The sequence below is a fragment of the Melozone crissalis genome, unplaced genomic scaffold (genome assembly GCF_028551555.1).
Source record: "Melozone crissalis strain CALT ecotype California unplaced genomic scaffold, PUWL_Pcris_2 ptg000096l_1, whole genome shotgun sequence".
NCBI classification, from domain to species: domain Eukaryota; kingdom Metazoa; phylum Chordata; class Aves; order Passeriformes; family Passerellidae; genus Melozone; species Melozone crissalis.
Window position 1 is genome coordinate 2,631,337 of NW_026535873.1, and position 16,778 is coordinate 2,648,114.

General features: G+C 50.7%; 1 protein-coding gene across 1 annotated transcript; it reads right to left on the bottom strand.

Annotated features, from left to right (window-relative positions):
• Nucleotides 1-11,120: 11,120 nt before the first annotated feature.
• On the bottom strand, nt 11,121-12,077 carry LOC128947350 (olfactory receptor 14J1-like). Its single transcript, XM_054291603.1, has one exon. The coding sequence runs from the start codon at nt 12,054-12,056 to the stop codon at nt 11,121-11,123; it is 936 nt and encodes a 311-aa protein (XP_054147578.1). The 5' UTR covers nt 12,057-12,077.
• Between the last annotated feature and the right edge of the window lie 4,701 nt (nt 12,078-16,778).

Genomic DNA, 16,778 nt, shown 5'->3' on the forward strand with positions numbered 1-16,778 from the left:
ACTGTTCTGACACTTTGGGACCTGCTGGAACCAAGGGGCCATTAGAGCATGGCAGGGCCTGGTGGAATCAGGGGGACTGCAGTGAACACTGTGGGTGTCCATGGGAGGAAGGGTCGATTCTGACACCGTGGAACCAAGGATACCATTGTCACACTTTGGGGCATCATGGAACCAACGTCCGTTGTGACACAGCAGAGCCTCATGGAACCATAGAGGCCATTTATAGACTTGGAGGTCTTGTGAAACCAAAAGGCCATTGTGGCACTTCAGAGCCTTGTGGAGCCAAGGGCACCATAGTGACACTGTGGGGCTCCATGAAACCAATGGTCTCTTGTGACACTGCAAGGCCTTATGGGATCATGGAGACCATTCTGACACTACAAGGCCTCATGGAAGCAAGGAACCATTGTGACACTCTGGAGTCTTCGCAGGCCAAGGGGCAGTTGTCACACTGTGTGGCACCATGGAACCAAGGAGGCCATTGTGACACTGCAAGGCCCCATGGAACTAAGGAAACATGGAACAGTGCAGGACCCCATGGAACCAAAGGTCCATTGGGATATTGCAGGGCCTCATGGAATCCTGCAGGCCATGATGACACTTGGAGGCCTTGTTGAATCAAGGGGCTCTGCAGGGCCTCAGGGAACCAAGGAGGCCCTTCTCATATTGTGAGTCCCCATGGAACCAAGGGTCCATTGTAATACATCAGCACCAAGGAGACCCCTGTGACACTGCCAGGCCTCGTGGAAGCCAGGGACCATTATGACACTCGGGAGCCCTATGGAAACAAGAGGCCAGTGTGACACAGGAATGCCTCATGGAACCAAAGGAGCATTGTGAAACAGCAAAACCTCATTGAACCAAGGGCACAATAGTGATTCTGTGGGGCTTCAAGGGACCAAGGGGAGATTCTCAAAGTGCAGAATCAAGGAGACCATTGTGACACTCTGGGGCATCATGGAACCACTGGTCCATTGTGACACAGTATGGTTGCAGGAAACCATGGGGGCCATTTCTACACCTTGAGGCCTTGTGAAACCAAAGGGCCATTGTGGCACTTTGTGTCTCCATGGAACCAAGGAGTCCATTGTGACACTATGAGGCCCTGTTGGGCAATTGTGGCACTGTGTGGCACCACGGAACCAAGGGACCATTGTGAAACTACAGGAACTAAGGATGTGACATCCCCATGGAACTAAGGATTCATGGAACAACGTGGGACTCATGGAATCAGAGGTCCATTGTGACATTGAGGGGCCTCATGGAACTAAAGGAGGACAATTGTGATGCTGTGGGGCTCAACGGAAGCAAGGAGCCAGTGTGACACAGCTGGGCCCAATGCAGCCAAGGGGCCACTGGGATCCTGAGGAGCCCAAAAGAACCAAGGGGCCATTTTGACACTCTGCAGCTGTGGAGACCATGAGAGGCATTCCCTGGGTTAGGGAGACACAAGAAGCTTCCCTCAAAATCTGTGCGACCCCATTGGCTCCTTCCCCTTGTTCTGTGTCCCTCAGCCCCTCCCTCCCCATTCCCCATTGGCCCCATCTTTGTACTGCCCCCATGGCACTGATCAACCCCTTCCTCTCGAGATACAGAAACCTGGACTCCCCCCAGGAGTCCTGCCTTGTGACCCTGAACATCTCACTGCTCGGCTGAATTAAATATCTGTGGATACCAAGCAAAGGCCCTTTTTGCTTCCCTACCCTGGGCTTTATTAGCAGCTATTCCAGCTGCAACAATGGCCCATTATGGCAGTGTGGATCCAAGGACATCATGGTGACACTGTGGGACCTCATGGATCCAAGGGACCATTGTGACACTGAAGAACTTCATGGAACCCAGGGTCCATTGTGACACAGCAGGGCCTCATTGGAACAAAGAAACCATTGCTGACAGTACAGAAACTCATGGGATCAAGATTCCATTCTTATGCAGTGGGGCTTCATGGAACCAAGGAACCACTGTGACACAGCAGGGCCACATGGAACCAATGGTCCATGGAGATACTGCAGGTCCAAGGAGACCATGGTGATGCTGTGGAACCTCGTGGAGCCAAGGGGCCATTGTGACACTGTGGGGCTCCATGGAACCAAATATTCATGGTGACACAGCAGGGCTGCTTGTGACCAATTGTCCATTGTGACACTGCAGATCCAAGAGACCAGGGTGACACTCTGGCAGTTGATGGAACCAAGGGGCTGTTGTGACACACCAAGGCCTTGTGGAACCAAGGAGAGCATTGTGGCAGTGCAGAACCAAGGAGGCCATTTTGACAGTACAGAACCCAATGGAACCAAGGGTCCATTGTTCTACAGCAGGGCCTCATGGAGCCAAGGGGCCATTGTGAAACTGTGGGGCATAAGGGAGTCAAGGACACCACTGATACTGAAATCCACTGGATAGAAACTTCTGAACAGTTTTGAGTATTTGAAAGCACGTATTCTTTATTACAGTATGGTGGTCACTTGGGCCATCCTCCCTCCATTGGAGTGCATTAAGCATTGAATGAACACAGTTTTTATCACACACACTGATTATGTGTCCATTAGCTATCCCCAGTTCCTTTGAGTTTATTTGACATAGTTGAACCCCCTTATCACAAATCCTTTCATGGTTCTTTGGATTTTGTCTTCAACATCCAGTGCCCTTTTAGGTGGCTGTTCCTTGACCCCTCCTTTTGAGTAAGGGCAATATTATTATTTTGCATAACTTCTGCTTTGTCAGCCTTGCAGAGCTGAGCTGGCATCCTGCTTGCATTTTGTGTGACTTCTGTTTCCCAGAGGTGCATCCTCAATCAGTTTCTCCAAGACTGTTCTGTTCTACTGTCCTTGACAAGAGTACATTTTGTTCTGTTCTCCTGTCCTTGTCTCAGTGCTCGCCCCGCATGAGGCGTCTGCAACCCCCCCACCCTATGGGCCTGGGGTGGGCAAGTGTTCCTGGGGAACAGGGATGGACAGCTGGGCTGGACTGACCCAAGGGATGTTCCATTCCATGTCACACCGTGATCAGAAATTGAGTTAGAGAAGCGGGATGGCAGGAGTGGTAGGGAATATTTTTTTTAAGATATTTTTCTTTGAAAAAGCAGCTGCAAATACAGAATCCTCTCCTGCTACAGGGTGGTAAAACATTTTCTGCTGATAGGAGATTTGCTTTTCTTCTGTTTATGGTCTTTTCTTTTTGTGGTTGGTTTGTTTGTGGGGTTTTTGTGTTGTTGGGGGTGGGTCTTGCTTTGGTTTTTTTTGGTTGGGTTTGGGTTTTTCGCTATTGAACTGCCTTTCTTCTGATGCATAAGTTTTTCCTGCCCTTTCTTGTGGCTTGCTTGGCACCTGCTGGCCTGGTCACTTGGTGTCCCTCCGTGCAGGGACAAAAAACCTCCTGCAGGTGGGGAGAGGCCAGTGCTGGCAATGGTGGTTGCAGGGGCTGGTGTGGGACAATTGCCCTGGGGCACCTTCCCAGGCTATCCCACAACAAAGACACAGCCCAGGCCCTGCTCTGCTGCTGCCTCAGGTCCATACCAGGAGCTCTGGCTGTGCCAGGACACTGCTGTGAGCCCCCCCTGCACGCTCTCCCCATTCCCCAGGCACTGGGCTTTGCTGTGCCAGGGCATTCCTGGAGCACATTGCTGACAGCAGCTCTGGAGGGGAGCAAAGCCTCCCTGCCCTGCCCTCAGGAGATGCCCTTTGCTGCTGGAGCTGCTGTGCTGGAGCCCAGCTGTGTCCCAGCAGTGCCCATGGCCTGGTCCTGCCTGTGGCCACAGCAGGGACACGCAGCAGGACAGTGACCAAGCTGCCAGAGCACTCTGGCCTTACAGCCACAGCAGGGCTGGCAAGGACAGGGTGGAGTTGGGCCGAGCAGATGTGGGAAGAGGCAGGGGCATTGTCCCTGGCTGTGCTGCTGTGCTGGGAGTCGCTTCCCTCCACCTCTGCTCACAGGCACTGCCCCTGCAGGGACTGTTATGAACAAAATTCGGGTAATATTTTTTTTGTTAGAAAAAGTTACAAAAACAGCCAGACCACGGGTAGCTGCCGAAGGAAGTTCTTCGTGTTTTGTTATTGTAATCACGAGTTGTTGTGGCTAATCGCTCCTTTTGTATCAGCAGAGCCTCGCCCGAGGCTAAGTTGTACCTTTCCCAGAAGGGTGGGAACCTTCCTGAACAGTAGAAGGTGGGGGGGGCTATGCAAAGTGACTCCAAGACCACAATGCAGCATGGGTCCCCCGGTGTACAGAGAAGACCCCAAAACGACGAGCCACCTAAGAGTTGAGAGACTAGAGTGATGTCTAGACGTGAAGAGCCGAATGCTGAACCTGCAGAGATGCAAAACACCTTCAGAGCCTCTCGCCCTGACCAAGAGAGATGACCCCGGCGGTGAGACCAGGCCGACTGAGTGGGTGGGGCACCATCTGACGGGGAGTCACGCCCTAAAGGCTCCCACGAGGACTGGATTCCCCCAGCTCTGCCCCTTGTGGACAGAGCTGCGCATATCCTCCTCCTCTGAGTCGCTTTGGGAGAGACGACGGAGACTGCAGACCCGTCGAGCCACCCAATCCTGAGCTGATCACTTTTAATAAAGGCATTGAAAAAGGAGAAGAAGTCTCCTGGCCCCTTTTGTTTATTTCAGCTGGGGGCTCTCGTCCGGAATAGCCACGCCGCAAGAAGACTCAGGACTGGCCATCTTGGATCTTCAGAGGACAGCTGGCTACTAGGACCAGGGATCGGCTCAGGACAGCGACGCAGAGGAGCACCGGAGCACCGGACTGGTGAGAAACCCGGTGGCGGGAGTGGGAGACGTGCGCAAGTGTGTGAGTGAGACGAGGGCCCGCAGCCGGACCTTCGAAGCGAGTGGGACCCCTCAGTACTGCGTTTCCGGTTTTTCGCGAGAAACCCGGCCAGAAACAGGGGGAAGCGAGTGGACTTATTGTGAGTGAAGTCGTCTCCCAAGGGGGAATAAAGGGCCCCCCCACTCCGGGCGTGCGGAGTGAATTACTGTGTATGAGTGGCACGCACCCAAAGTAAGTCCTGACAAAGGGAGGTCAGGCACTTTTGTAAGTCTCGAGAAGGATTCGCGTAAGATTTGTCAGTCCCGAGAAGGATTCGGGTGTTTTCGCAAGCCCTGCAGGCAAAGTAAGTCCTGACAAAGGGAGTCAGGCACAAACCCCAGCAAAGGAGGCTGTGGTTTGCTTTTAAGTCCTGATACGGTGAAGCCTAAAAATTGGCGGGTTAGGCAAACTAAAAATCAGGCAGTTGTTTTTCCTGACTGAGGGAGTCAGGCACGACCCGGATTCTTGGCCGAGGCATCGTGTGTTCAAGTCCCGATAGATATAAGACCTGACGAAAGTTGGGCAATCAAGAGATTGGGCAGTTGTTTCAGTATAAAGTCCTGAGCATCAGGCAGAAATTTGAAGTTCAGTGGAGGAGGCTGAAGCTCCTCAAACAAGGTTTTTTTGAAATTAGCGGTCAGTTGAGGCACCTTTGAGACTTTGTTATTGAGACCTGAAAAATGGGATGTTGTAGTAGTAAAAAGACCGGCAAGAGACTGAGGTATGTACATCCCAATAGTCCCTTAGGAGAACTGTTAGAAAAATGGGATTCTATAGAGGCCACGGAGGGATTAGATAAAGTGAAAATGATCCATTATTGTATGGAAGTCTGGCCAGAATTAGAGGTGCAAGGAGGATGGCCTTGGTGTGGGACAAAGGATAAGTGGATGTGCCAACAATTAAATAATTATCTGACAGCTCGAGGAGATACTGATCCTGAGCAATTACTGTATATATCTTGCTGGGTAAAGAGCGCTATTGGGGATGAAGGGGTGCGAATTTGTAAGGTACAGAGGAAGAAAGAGGGGAACGAAGGAGGGGATGATAGAACTAGTAAAAGATGGGACCCCCTGGATTATTTGCCTCCTTCTGCCCCTCCACTTTATAATCCTCTTCTTCAAGCATCTCAAATGGCAGGTCCGGTTCCTCCCCCGGCTGCCATCTCACTACCACCTGCTCAAACTCCTCCTTCTACCTCTTCAGCTTCTGCTATGATAAACCCAGTATCTCCTCCAGTTCCTTCTGCATCACCACAAGCGCCTATTCCACCTGCTGCATTCTCCACCCCTTCTCCAGCTCCACTTAATATCCACTCAGGCTCTTCTCCCCCTCCTATTGCTGTCCCTTTACCTCCCCCTAGTTGGGGCACAAATGTCTCCTCATCCAGTAAACAGCTATCAGCAAATACACTTGCTGATGGGCAGAAAGTTCAGGGTAACCCAGATATTCCTCAAAGTAGTTTGGCATTTGAAGATGGGCCGTACTGTAGCACCAGATCCAAGACCTCCAAGGCGGAGAGACTCTTTCCCCTCAGAGAGGTTCCTATGGGAGGAGTAGCGGGAGGTGTTGGCTTTGTGAATGCTCCCCTAACTGCTTCTGAGGTGAGAGGATTCAAGAAAGAGTTGGGGCATTTAGTTGAGGACCCAGTGGGCATAGCCAACCAAGTGGATCAATTTCTAGGTCCAAATATCTACACTTGGGGAGAGATGAATTCCATCCTGAGTATATTATTTTCCCCAGAAGAGGTCCAGATGATAAGGGCAGCTGGCATAAGAATATGGGAGAAAGATAACAGTCCAGGACCCCAGGTGCCATCAGGTGAACAGAAATTGCCACTAACGGAGCCCAGCTGGAACCCTAACCAGGGGGAGGGGAGGAAGGCCATGAGGGAATATAGGTCTTTGATAATACGGGGGATCAAAGAGTCAGTTCCCAAAGGAACTAACACCCAATTGGCATTTGAGGGTACACAGGAGAAGGATGAAGCTCCTGCTGCCTGGCTTAATCGCCTAAGGCGGAACTTCCAGTTGTACTCTAGAATAGACCCAGACACCCCAGAAGGTCAAATGCTGTTAAAAGTCCAATTTGTTACCAAATCTTGGCCTGATATAAGGAGAAAGCTGGAAAAGATGGAAGATTGGCAAGAGAAGGACATAAATGAATTGTTAAAAGAGGCATTGAAGGTGTATTTAAGGAGGGAGGAAGAAAAAGCAAAGGCCAAGGCTAAGGTAATGGTTGCTGTAGCTAGAGAAAGTGCAGGGTGGGCGGGTCCACCACCAGGAGGAGGCAAGGATAGGTCAGTACTGTCAGGTGCAAGAGGGATGGAGACACCTCAAGGCCCTTTGAGAGAGCGACATTGCTATTACTGTGGAGAGCCAGGACACGTCAGGAGGTTTTGTAGAAAGCTTAGTCTCGATGCGGCAATAGCCAGGGAACAAGATAATTTAGGGAAGATCCTTAGAGGTGACGATTAGAAGGTATGGGGCTTTACACTATAGGGGACCCGATGCGACATCTAGAAGAGCCCTTGGTAAACTTTGAGGTGGGCCCCCTAAATGAAGAATTAGAATTTTTGAGTAGATACAGGAGCAGATAAGTCCTGTCTCAACAAAGTACTAAGAAGTATAGTATAGAATAGTGAAAAACATCTGAAGTTAGACAAAAACAGCTAGGTAGAAAGGATATCCAATAGCACCAAAACTGGCCAGTAATACTTAACATGTAATAAATTATGTGAAAGTAAAAGGTACCTTATTGTAGTCTTGTGTGTGTGAGAGTGAGTCACGCAGTCAGCCTCAACTTCCCGGGCAGGTGGGAAGGGGGCAGTGCAAGTGTGTGTATGTGTGACCTGCAAACCAGGCTTGTGTCCCCCGGGCGGGTGGGGGCTGTGGCCAAAGAGCGTGTGTGACCTGCAAACCAGGCTAGTGCTCCCCAGGTGTGTGAGAGAGCCGTAGCTGTAAGAGCGTGAGTGACACACAGACAGCCTTACAGGTGAATGTGCACCAGAGGCAACCAGAGTCAGGGCCCTTCCAAGAGGCCCAGGGATACTGAGACCTGTGGGCCAACCCCAGGGTGAGGGGGGGCTACAGGGACCCGTGATTTTCTAGCAATAAGGATCCAGTTTGTGTCTTGAGTGTGAAAGAATGTGTAAGTGAATATAGACAAATTAGAATAGAGGTAATGTAGATTGTGCATTATAAGTTTTACCACATTTCCTTAGAGGGAAGTGTATTGTGTAGAAGAATGGTGTAAGAAAAAAAAACCCCAAAAATTTAAGTGTAAGGGGTTGAAAGAAATATTTAGGCTCTAAGTGAAAGTAAGAAACAGAAGCAAGAGATAAATAAGATCTTGAAAATAGAACAGAAAACCAGTGAATTAAATACACAGAGATATAAGAGAATAAAAGTACTTTGGGAGTTAAGTTAGCTGAGAAATACAACTCCTTGCAAAATACAGAGTATGCAGAAGTTGATGAGAGAAACATGAAGCTATGGAAAAAGAGATGTTAAGCAATAACATTAGACAGAGAAACTGAGTTTTGATAAATCATTAAATAGCAGACCATTAATGCCTGTGTTTGAAAGCCTGTTTCAGGTACTCTTCATTACTAAATCGACTGTGCAGACCAAAAGGAAAAAGGTTGGACTCACATCACTCTCACCCCTGGCATTGGACCAGGATTCAACATCAGGTTTTTTTTCCTCTGGCACTCTAGCATTAGACCGGACTGCACCCCATTCTCCTCCTGGCATTGGACCAGGATTCAACATCAAGTTTTTTTCCTCTGGCATTGGACCGGACTCCACCCCTTTCTCCTTCTGGCATTGGGCCAGACTCCCAGTTTTTCCCTCTGGCATTGGGCCAGAGTCCACACCACTCACCTCCGGGCACTGGATAAGGATTCATCTGCTTCACAAGCTAAATCACCTGAGTATACTGTGGTAAAAGGACCAAAGGATTTAAAGTTGACTCTCAGAAGGAAGAGTCAAAAAGAGTGAACTGTGTGGGAAAAATTGGTATCAGAGTTCTAATATTGCTTAAAATGTTTCAAAACTGTTTTGTGTAAACTATGTTGGTAAAAAGTTTAAGACTGTAAATAAGTAATTCTAGTTAAGTTCCCCAATTTATTTCAAAAAAACTCCAGGTTACTCCTCCACAGAACACTCCCCTGGGAGGGGAAACCAAAATTGGTAGGGAACAGACCAAGAGGGGTTTAACCAGAGAAGCGGGTAGAAGGGACTCTAAAGAGCTTGGAAGCTTTTCCTCAGTAAAATTCCCCAAGAGGCAAGGCCGGGTGGGCAGGCTCTGCAAGATGACCCATACCGGACTCTTGGGAAGGGTAGTACTGATGGCTCTGATTGCTGGTGGTGCTCTGGGAAGCCCAGCTGAGCGGTGCAGTGAATGCTACCAACTTCTCTATGCGGAGGAAGTGAGCTCCTTGTCGAGAGTCCACATCAGTTCTGACCCTGATCGTGTTAACCCTCCCAATTGGTCCTTTATCAGAAAAATAAGAGAGTGTATTGGATAGCATACAATACTGCCACTTTTGGGCAGCCACTCCTAGGAGAGTGTACTGTAGGGGAAGCCTGGTTGTGCTTTGAATGTGATGCTGCTGAAACAAGCTCAGCAGAACTAGTAAGAAGCAAAGAAACGGTGAAAATGGTAAGAAAAATTGTTTGTTACAAGTATTTATATGAGTGTACTGGAAAGGAGATTAACCCCTTTTAGAACATATTTCAAGGGAGCCCAAAATCCCTAGGTTTGATCTCGTCTGGCAACTGCATTGCTAGAGTGATAAAACCAATTCTCTTATTACCCAAAGAAACTGGATCAAGTTTGGGAGTTCCTATATATAATGATTTGGGAGAAAATAAACAGAACTAGGAAAGTGAAATAGAAATTGAGAAAATCCAAAATTGTAAAAGCCAAATTCAGACCCCAATACCTATGTTAAACAAAGTCATCAGGCTCCAGGCAGTATTAAAAATAAAGAATTCAATTATTAGGAACATTTCAAATGAAATAAAAAGATTAGCATGTGTAAATAATCAAGATCAAACTCCTACACTTGATCCCAGTGGGTGGGAGAACCTGGAGATTTTCAAAAAGGATGTATGGGAAAAGGTAGTTTTTCTCACTGTGTGTGTACTTGGAGGATTGGTTTTTTTACTATGCTTATTTATCTGTTTTAGTAGAATAGTACTTGCCGTGCAGACCAACCTGAAGAAACCAAGGAAAGTAACAAAGTTAAGTAACCAGGATTACCAAAGTGCACAAGAGATTTATAGTAGATTCAAAACAAAAAAATTTGTGAGTTGATGCGAGCTTAGAATTTAAGCTCGATCAAAGAAAAAGAGGGGGGACTGTTATGAACAAAATTCGGGTAATATTTTTTTTGTGAGAAAAAGTTACAAAAAGCAGCCAGATCACGGGTAGCTGCCGAAGGAAGTTCTTCGTGTTTTGTTATTGTAATCACGAGTTGTTGTGGCTAATCGCTCCTTTTGTATCAGCAGAGCCTCGCCCGAGGTTAAGTTGTACCTTTCCCAGAAGGGTGGGAACCTTCCCGAACAGTAGAAGGTGGGGGGGGCTATGCAAAGTGACTCCAAGACCACAATGCAGCATGGGTCCCCCGGTGTACAGAGAAGACCCCAAAACGACGAGCCACCTAAGAGTTGAGAGACTAGAGTGATGTCTAGACGTGAAGAGCCGAATGCTGAACCTGCAGAGATGCAAAACACCTTCAGAGCCTCTTGCCCTGACCAAGAGAGACGACCCCGGCGGTGAGACCAGGCCGACTGAGTGGGTGGGGCACCATCTGACGGGGAGTCACGCCCTAAAGGCTCCCACGAGGACTGGATTCCCCCAGCTCTGCCCCTTGTGGACAGAGCTGCGCATATCCTCCTCCTCTGAGTCGCTTTGGGAGAGACGACGGAGACTGCAGACCCGTCGAGCCACCCAATCCTGAGCTGATCACTTTTAATAAAGGCATTGAAAAAGGAGAAGTCTCCTGGCCCTTTTTGTTTGTTTCAGGGACAGTTAAGAGCTGAGGAAGAATCCTGGATAAACAGGTTGGGGCAGGCACTTGTTTTTATTTAAATGCACAGGGAACAGACTGCTTGTAAGTCTTTGTCCTTAAAATAATACAGACATCTATGCAGAAATGCAAACAATATTACTGCAATATTTTGCAGAAAAAAAACCAGTAGTCAAAGAAGTTACTGAAAAAAAAAGGTCAAATACGGGAAAAGTCTGAGATTGTAAAGAGTTACATTCTAAAGGCTCTGCAACAGAAAGGAGACAGTTTAATGCTTCTGAAACCATCCAGTCATCATTTTCCTCAGGGCCTCCTTGAGCTCCTGGTTCCTCAGGCTGTAGATGAGGGGGTTCAGGGATGGAGGCACCAACGAGTACAGAATTGACACTCCCAGATCCAGGGAGGGGGAAGACATGGAGGGATGGGGCTTCAAGTAGGCAAAGGCTGCAGTGCTGAAGAACAGGGAGAGCACGGCCAGGTGAGGGAGGCAGGTGGAAAAGGCTTTGTGCCGTCCCTGCTCAGAGGGGATCCTCAGCACAGCCCTGAAGATCTGCACATAGGAGAAAACAATAAACCCAAAACAGGCAAATGATAAAAAGGCACTAACACCAAGGAGCCCAAGTTCCCTGAGGTAGGAGTATGAGCAGGAGAGTTTGAGAATCTGGGGCACCTCACAGAAGAACTGGCCCAGGGCATTGCCATGGCACAGGGGCAGGGAAAATGTATTGGCTGTGTGCAGCAGAGCATTGAGAAAGGCACTGGTCCAGGCAGCTGCTGCAATGTGGGCACAAGCTCTGCTGCCCAGGAGGGTCCCGTAGTGCAGGGGTTTGCAGATGGACACATAGCGGTCATAGCTCATGACTGTGAGAAGGGAAACCTCTGCTGAAATGAAGAAGACAAACAGAAAGAGCTGTGCAGCACATCCTGAGTAGGAGATGTCCCTGGTGTCCCAGAGGGAATTGTGCATGGCTTTGGGGACAGTGGTGCAGATCATGCCCAGGTCGCTGAGGGCCAGGTTGAGCAGGAAGAAGAACATGGGCGTGTGCAGGTGGTGGCCGCAAGCTACGGCGCTGATGATGAGGCCATTGCCCAGGAGGGCAGCCAGGGAGATGCCCAGCAAGAGGCAGAAATGCAGGAGCTGCAGCTGCGGCGTGTCTGCCAATGCCAGCAGGAGGAAGTGCCTGATGGAGCTGCTGTTGGACATTTGCTGCCTCAGGAAATGGTTTTCTGCTGAGGAGGAAAAGGCAGGACAGAGCTGGGCCAGATGCAGAGCAAAATTTATTACATATCTCATAGCAATTCAACATTCAGAGTCTCTCTTTTTAGGAACACTTCTCTGCATTCCCCTTTCCTGGGCCCTGGGTTTTGCAGGCATTGAGAGCAGGGACTTACAAATGGGCTCCAAAGGATTCCTTAGTCCTGTCCAGTGAGAGGCAACTGAGAAGGCTGGATGATCACCAATTAAATGGACTCGTCAAACACCAGAAAGCTTTTCAGTCCTGCTGTTTGCAATTTGCCCGTCTGAAGAACTGAGCTGAGGAAATTCCTTGTCTTTTTTCATCCAGCTGCACCTGCCACAGTTAGGAGTGGTTGCGAGTGTTTGAAATCCCTGACATTTCTAAAGCACTGCAGGTGAAACCGTGTGGGTGTGAGAAGCACAGGGATGGTCTCTCAGTGCAGGGACAAGAGAGCAGCTCTGCCCATCAGGGCTGTTCTCAGCTGCCCCTTGCTGGCAGCTTGGAGCTGAAGGAGAGGCACCCAGAGGAGTTCCCCTCAGAGAAACAGGGCAGTGCTGAGGGCAGAGGGCTCTGGGCAGAGAGCAGATGGACAGAGCCCTCGCCTTCTCCCAGAGTGCCTCATGAGGATCTCAGCTGTCTCCTGCCAGGCTGGTGCACAGAGGGATCATTGCAGTGCCCAGGTGCAGCTGCCCAGCAGCATTTTCCTGGCCCTGCCACTGAGCTGTCTCCTCCATGGGGATCCCAGGCAGCCCAGAGACAGCACGGGAGAGCTGTGCCCTTCTGGAGGGCATCCTGCAGCCCTGCAGGACACCCAGGGAATGAGCTGAACGGCCCTGAGGGCACCTGGGCACTCTGCTCCCACAGACACATCTCCACAGCAGGATCCAAGGGGTCCCTGCCTGGACGGGCACCTGCCAGCCCCAAACCCTGGCTCTGCCTCAGAAACCCAATGGTGGCAACAAGGACAGCACAGGCACCTGGAGATGGCAGAGAAATGTCACAATGCTCCTGCCAGGGGACAGCAGGGACATAGAGACTGATGGAAATCAGGGGCTTGTCCTTCCTTCCCTGGGCTCTGGCTGCTGCAGGGGCTCTGCACAGCTGAGCCCCCGTGGGATGAGGGCAGGGGCTCTGTTTAGGATGGGAAAGGAGCCCAGGGAGGAGCTGATGGGGAAAGGTGCCTGAGCCACAGGCACAGCAGGGAGGTGCCACATCCCCCAGGCCAGCATTTGTGGCAGCACCTCCCTGTCCCTCCCTGCCCGTGTCTCTGCTGAGTGGGGCTGTTCCTGCCAGCAGCATCTCCCTGTGCCCAGCTCCGCTCCCTGCCAGGGCTCACAGAGCCCATCTCCACCCCATGGCCCTGGGGCAGCTCTGCCTGTGAAGGGACCTGTCCTGTGCCTCTGAGGGGGCAGCAGGGAATCCCCGCTCTGGAGCTTGTTCTGCTCCACACCAGGACATCCAGGAGAGCCACCCTGACAGGTCCTGTCAGTGCTGGCATTGTCAGAGACACTTCCAGGAACTCACCTGCATTGCCTTGCAGCCAGAGACTCACCGTGTCCAGGGGCTGTGCAGATTTCTCCCCTGATGGGGTCTCTCCTGTCCTCCCACCCCACCCCTTTAACCTCTTTGTCACTTGTGCTGCCTGCCCTTGCCGCCTGCAGATACTCCCCTGTCTGCCCTATGGCCGCCTCCTCTGCAAAGGAGGAACTGGGTGAGGGCTTGCAAAAGATCATGGAAACTGTGGGATGTGCCAGCCTTAGGAGAAGCCTCCAGGAATGGAAGTTGAACTTTCCTAGAGGCAGAGAATTATTCATTCAAATCCTTTGAAGATTCATCCCCTAGCGAGAGCTCAATCACCCTCCCAGCCCAGGCTGCTTCTGCTCTCTCTGTGCCTCTGTGCTGTGCCCAGGTGGCTGCTGGGCTGGGAGGGGAGCTGCTCCTGGCCAGAGCTGTCTCTCTGCAGCTCTGCTGCCCTTGTCAGGAGCTGCCTCTGCGCCAGGAGCCTGGCCCAGCCCAGCAGCACAGACAGAGAACAAGGACTTCTCTTGTGGGTTGGGTGCTGAGTCCCTGAACATCAGTCCCTGATAGGGAGTTGAAGAAATCACTTAAGAATTCAAAGTCAATATCCCTCTCCAAAGTTTCTTGAAGTTTTAATGAGTCCCACAAATGGACACAACTGGGAAAGTGTCCCCAGGTTCCAGTTAGAGCAGAACACTGGAGGCAGTGATGACGGCTGGGGACAAACAAGGCCAAGGTGTCTCTGGTGCTGAGCAAAGCTGGGTGTGCTTGAGGAATGCCAAGGGCCAAGGCCTGAGCCCCAGCCCCTGGCCAGGCAGATGCTGTCCCTCCCTCCTTGCTCAGGGCTCTTGCCGGGATGGGCACTGGCATGTGGGGATGTGCAATGGCAAGGGCAGGAGCATGGGGCGGCCCCTGCCAGGCTGCTGAACAGCGACAAGGAGGCAATGAGGCCCCAGGCCTGCAAGGGTCACTTGTCTTCTGCTCCTGGCTCCTGGTTCCACAAGGCCTTGCTGTGTCACAATGGTCCCTTGGTTCCAAGAGTTATCTCAGGGTAACAGTGGTCTCCTTGGATCCACAGTATCACAATTGACCATTGGTTCAATGTGGCCCCAAGGTGCCCAAATGGATTTTGGTTCCATGGGGTTCTGCTGTGTCACCATGGACCCTTTGTTCCATGAGTTTCCACAGTGTCACAGCTGACTCCTTGGGTTCTGTGAGGCCCCACTGACACCAAATCTCTGAAATATCAGAATAAGGCTCCCGACCACTAATTTCCTTTTTCAGAGGGAATCATTTATTCAGGCTTAAGGTCCAAAATGGGATAACTCCTAACCTTATGTGAACATGTAATTGTACCAGGGTGTTCCTTATATACAGACCCTAAATGTGAATTACAATTTGCCCACTTTCATAAAATCCACCCCAAGTTCCAAGATTCACTCCTTGTTTTCTCTGTCTCTGCACCCTTGAGCCAGATGTCTTCTTTACTTCCAACCATCCTTGCTGGGGAAAGCAGCCCCTGCATGCCTTGTTCCTGTGCTGAAAGTTCACAGGCAGGGTAAACATGGAATGAAGCCTTTTGGTATCAGCCCCAGGCTTTGTGTGGGCAGGCAGAGGCAGGCAGGAGGCAGAGCTGTCAGCAAAGGAAGGGGCCAGCCAGGTGGGGCAGCCAGGGGATGCCGACAGCCTGCAGGGACAGAGGCGCAGGGCAGGGACACCGTAGCACAGCCTGGGCTGCACAGGGCACAGGCATGTGCAGCAGCTGCAAGACAGCCCTGCCAGAGCCAACTTGGGCAGCACTTTGGTCATGGCTGCTGGGCCTGGGCCTGAGGCAGGAGCAGGAGACAAGTGACCCTTGCAGGCCTGGGCCCTCATTGCCTCCTTGTCCCTGCTCAGCAGCCTGGCAGGGGCTGCGCGAGGGCGTACACGGCCCTAAGTCCGGCTAGCTGAAGGGGTAAAGCGGCCGACACCCCTGCGCGTCTGAGGCCAGCCCCCCTTGGCGTCCTGGCCTCAGGCTGGGCTGGATTGCGGACTTGGGTTCGCGCTGGACGAGACGAGAGAGGAGGCGACCACTTGCTGGGGGTAAAACGTCGGTTTATTGAAGAGCCCACATGCAGCACAGGGCAAACCAACAGGTGGAAAAACCCACAGCAAAATGGCCCCGAACACGGGGGGAGACAAAATTTTACAGGGAAGGGGTGGGGACGGGAGGGGAAGCCCAGCTAACCAATAGGGGAACATGTGGGGTGGTACATAAGAAAACTGACACAAGAACTTATCCAATAAACATAGAACAAAGGAGGGGCCCCGGAACGCCAGCCAACCACCACCCCCAGAGAGAAGAATGTTCTAGAAAGCAAGGAGGAATGGGGGGTGATTGACTGGGCTCAGGGAGGAGGAAAACTTTACTTATATGGTGGGATAAGGGAGGAGCAGTTATGTAACTTGGGAGATTGACAAATAATGGGGGCAGGGGTAACCGTGGTAACATAACTACCAAAGAATCTGTGGTTGGAAAACTGGAGGGGGAAGAACCATCTTACAAAGAACAGGGGGGGAATATTAAATAAAATGGGGGACCAAAACAACAACCTTAAAAACACACTACAACATTGGGCTGCCCCATGCTCTTGCCCTTGCCATTGCACATCCCCACATGCCAGTGCCCATCCCGGCAAAAGCCCTGAGCAAGGAGGGAGGGACAGCATCTGCCTGGCCAGGGGCTGGGGCTCAGGTCTTGGCCCTTGGCATTCCTCAAACACATCCAGCTTTGCTCAGCACCAGAGACACCTTGGCCTTTTTTGTCCCCTGCTGTCATCACTGCCTCCAGTGTTCTGCTCTAACTGGAACCCGGGGACACTTTCTCAGTCGTGTTCCTCAGTGGGACCCATTAAAACTTCAAGAAACTTTAGAGTTTCAATTTAATTTTGAGTTCTTGAGAAGTTTATTGAAGTCACTCTCAGGGACTGAGTCTGATGTAAACAACACCAAAGCCCCGTGAGAATCATTAAACTTTTCCTAGTACAGTAATGGAGAAAGATTTCAAAGAACTTGTAAAAAATACATTTTTCTATTTTAAAGGAAGTATTTTATTTTATTCCTCATTACAGCAGAGGTGATTGCAGCATTCTGTGATTGATATTGACCCAGGGTCTCTCCGCAGCAGCTCT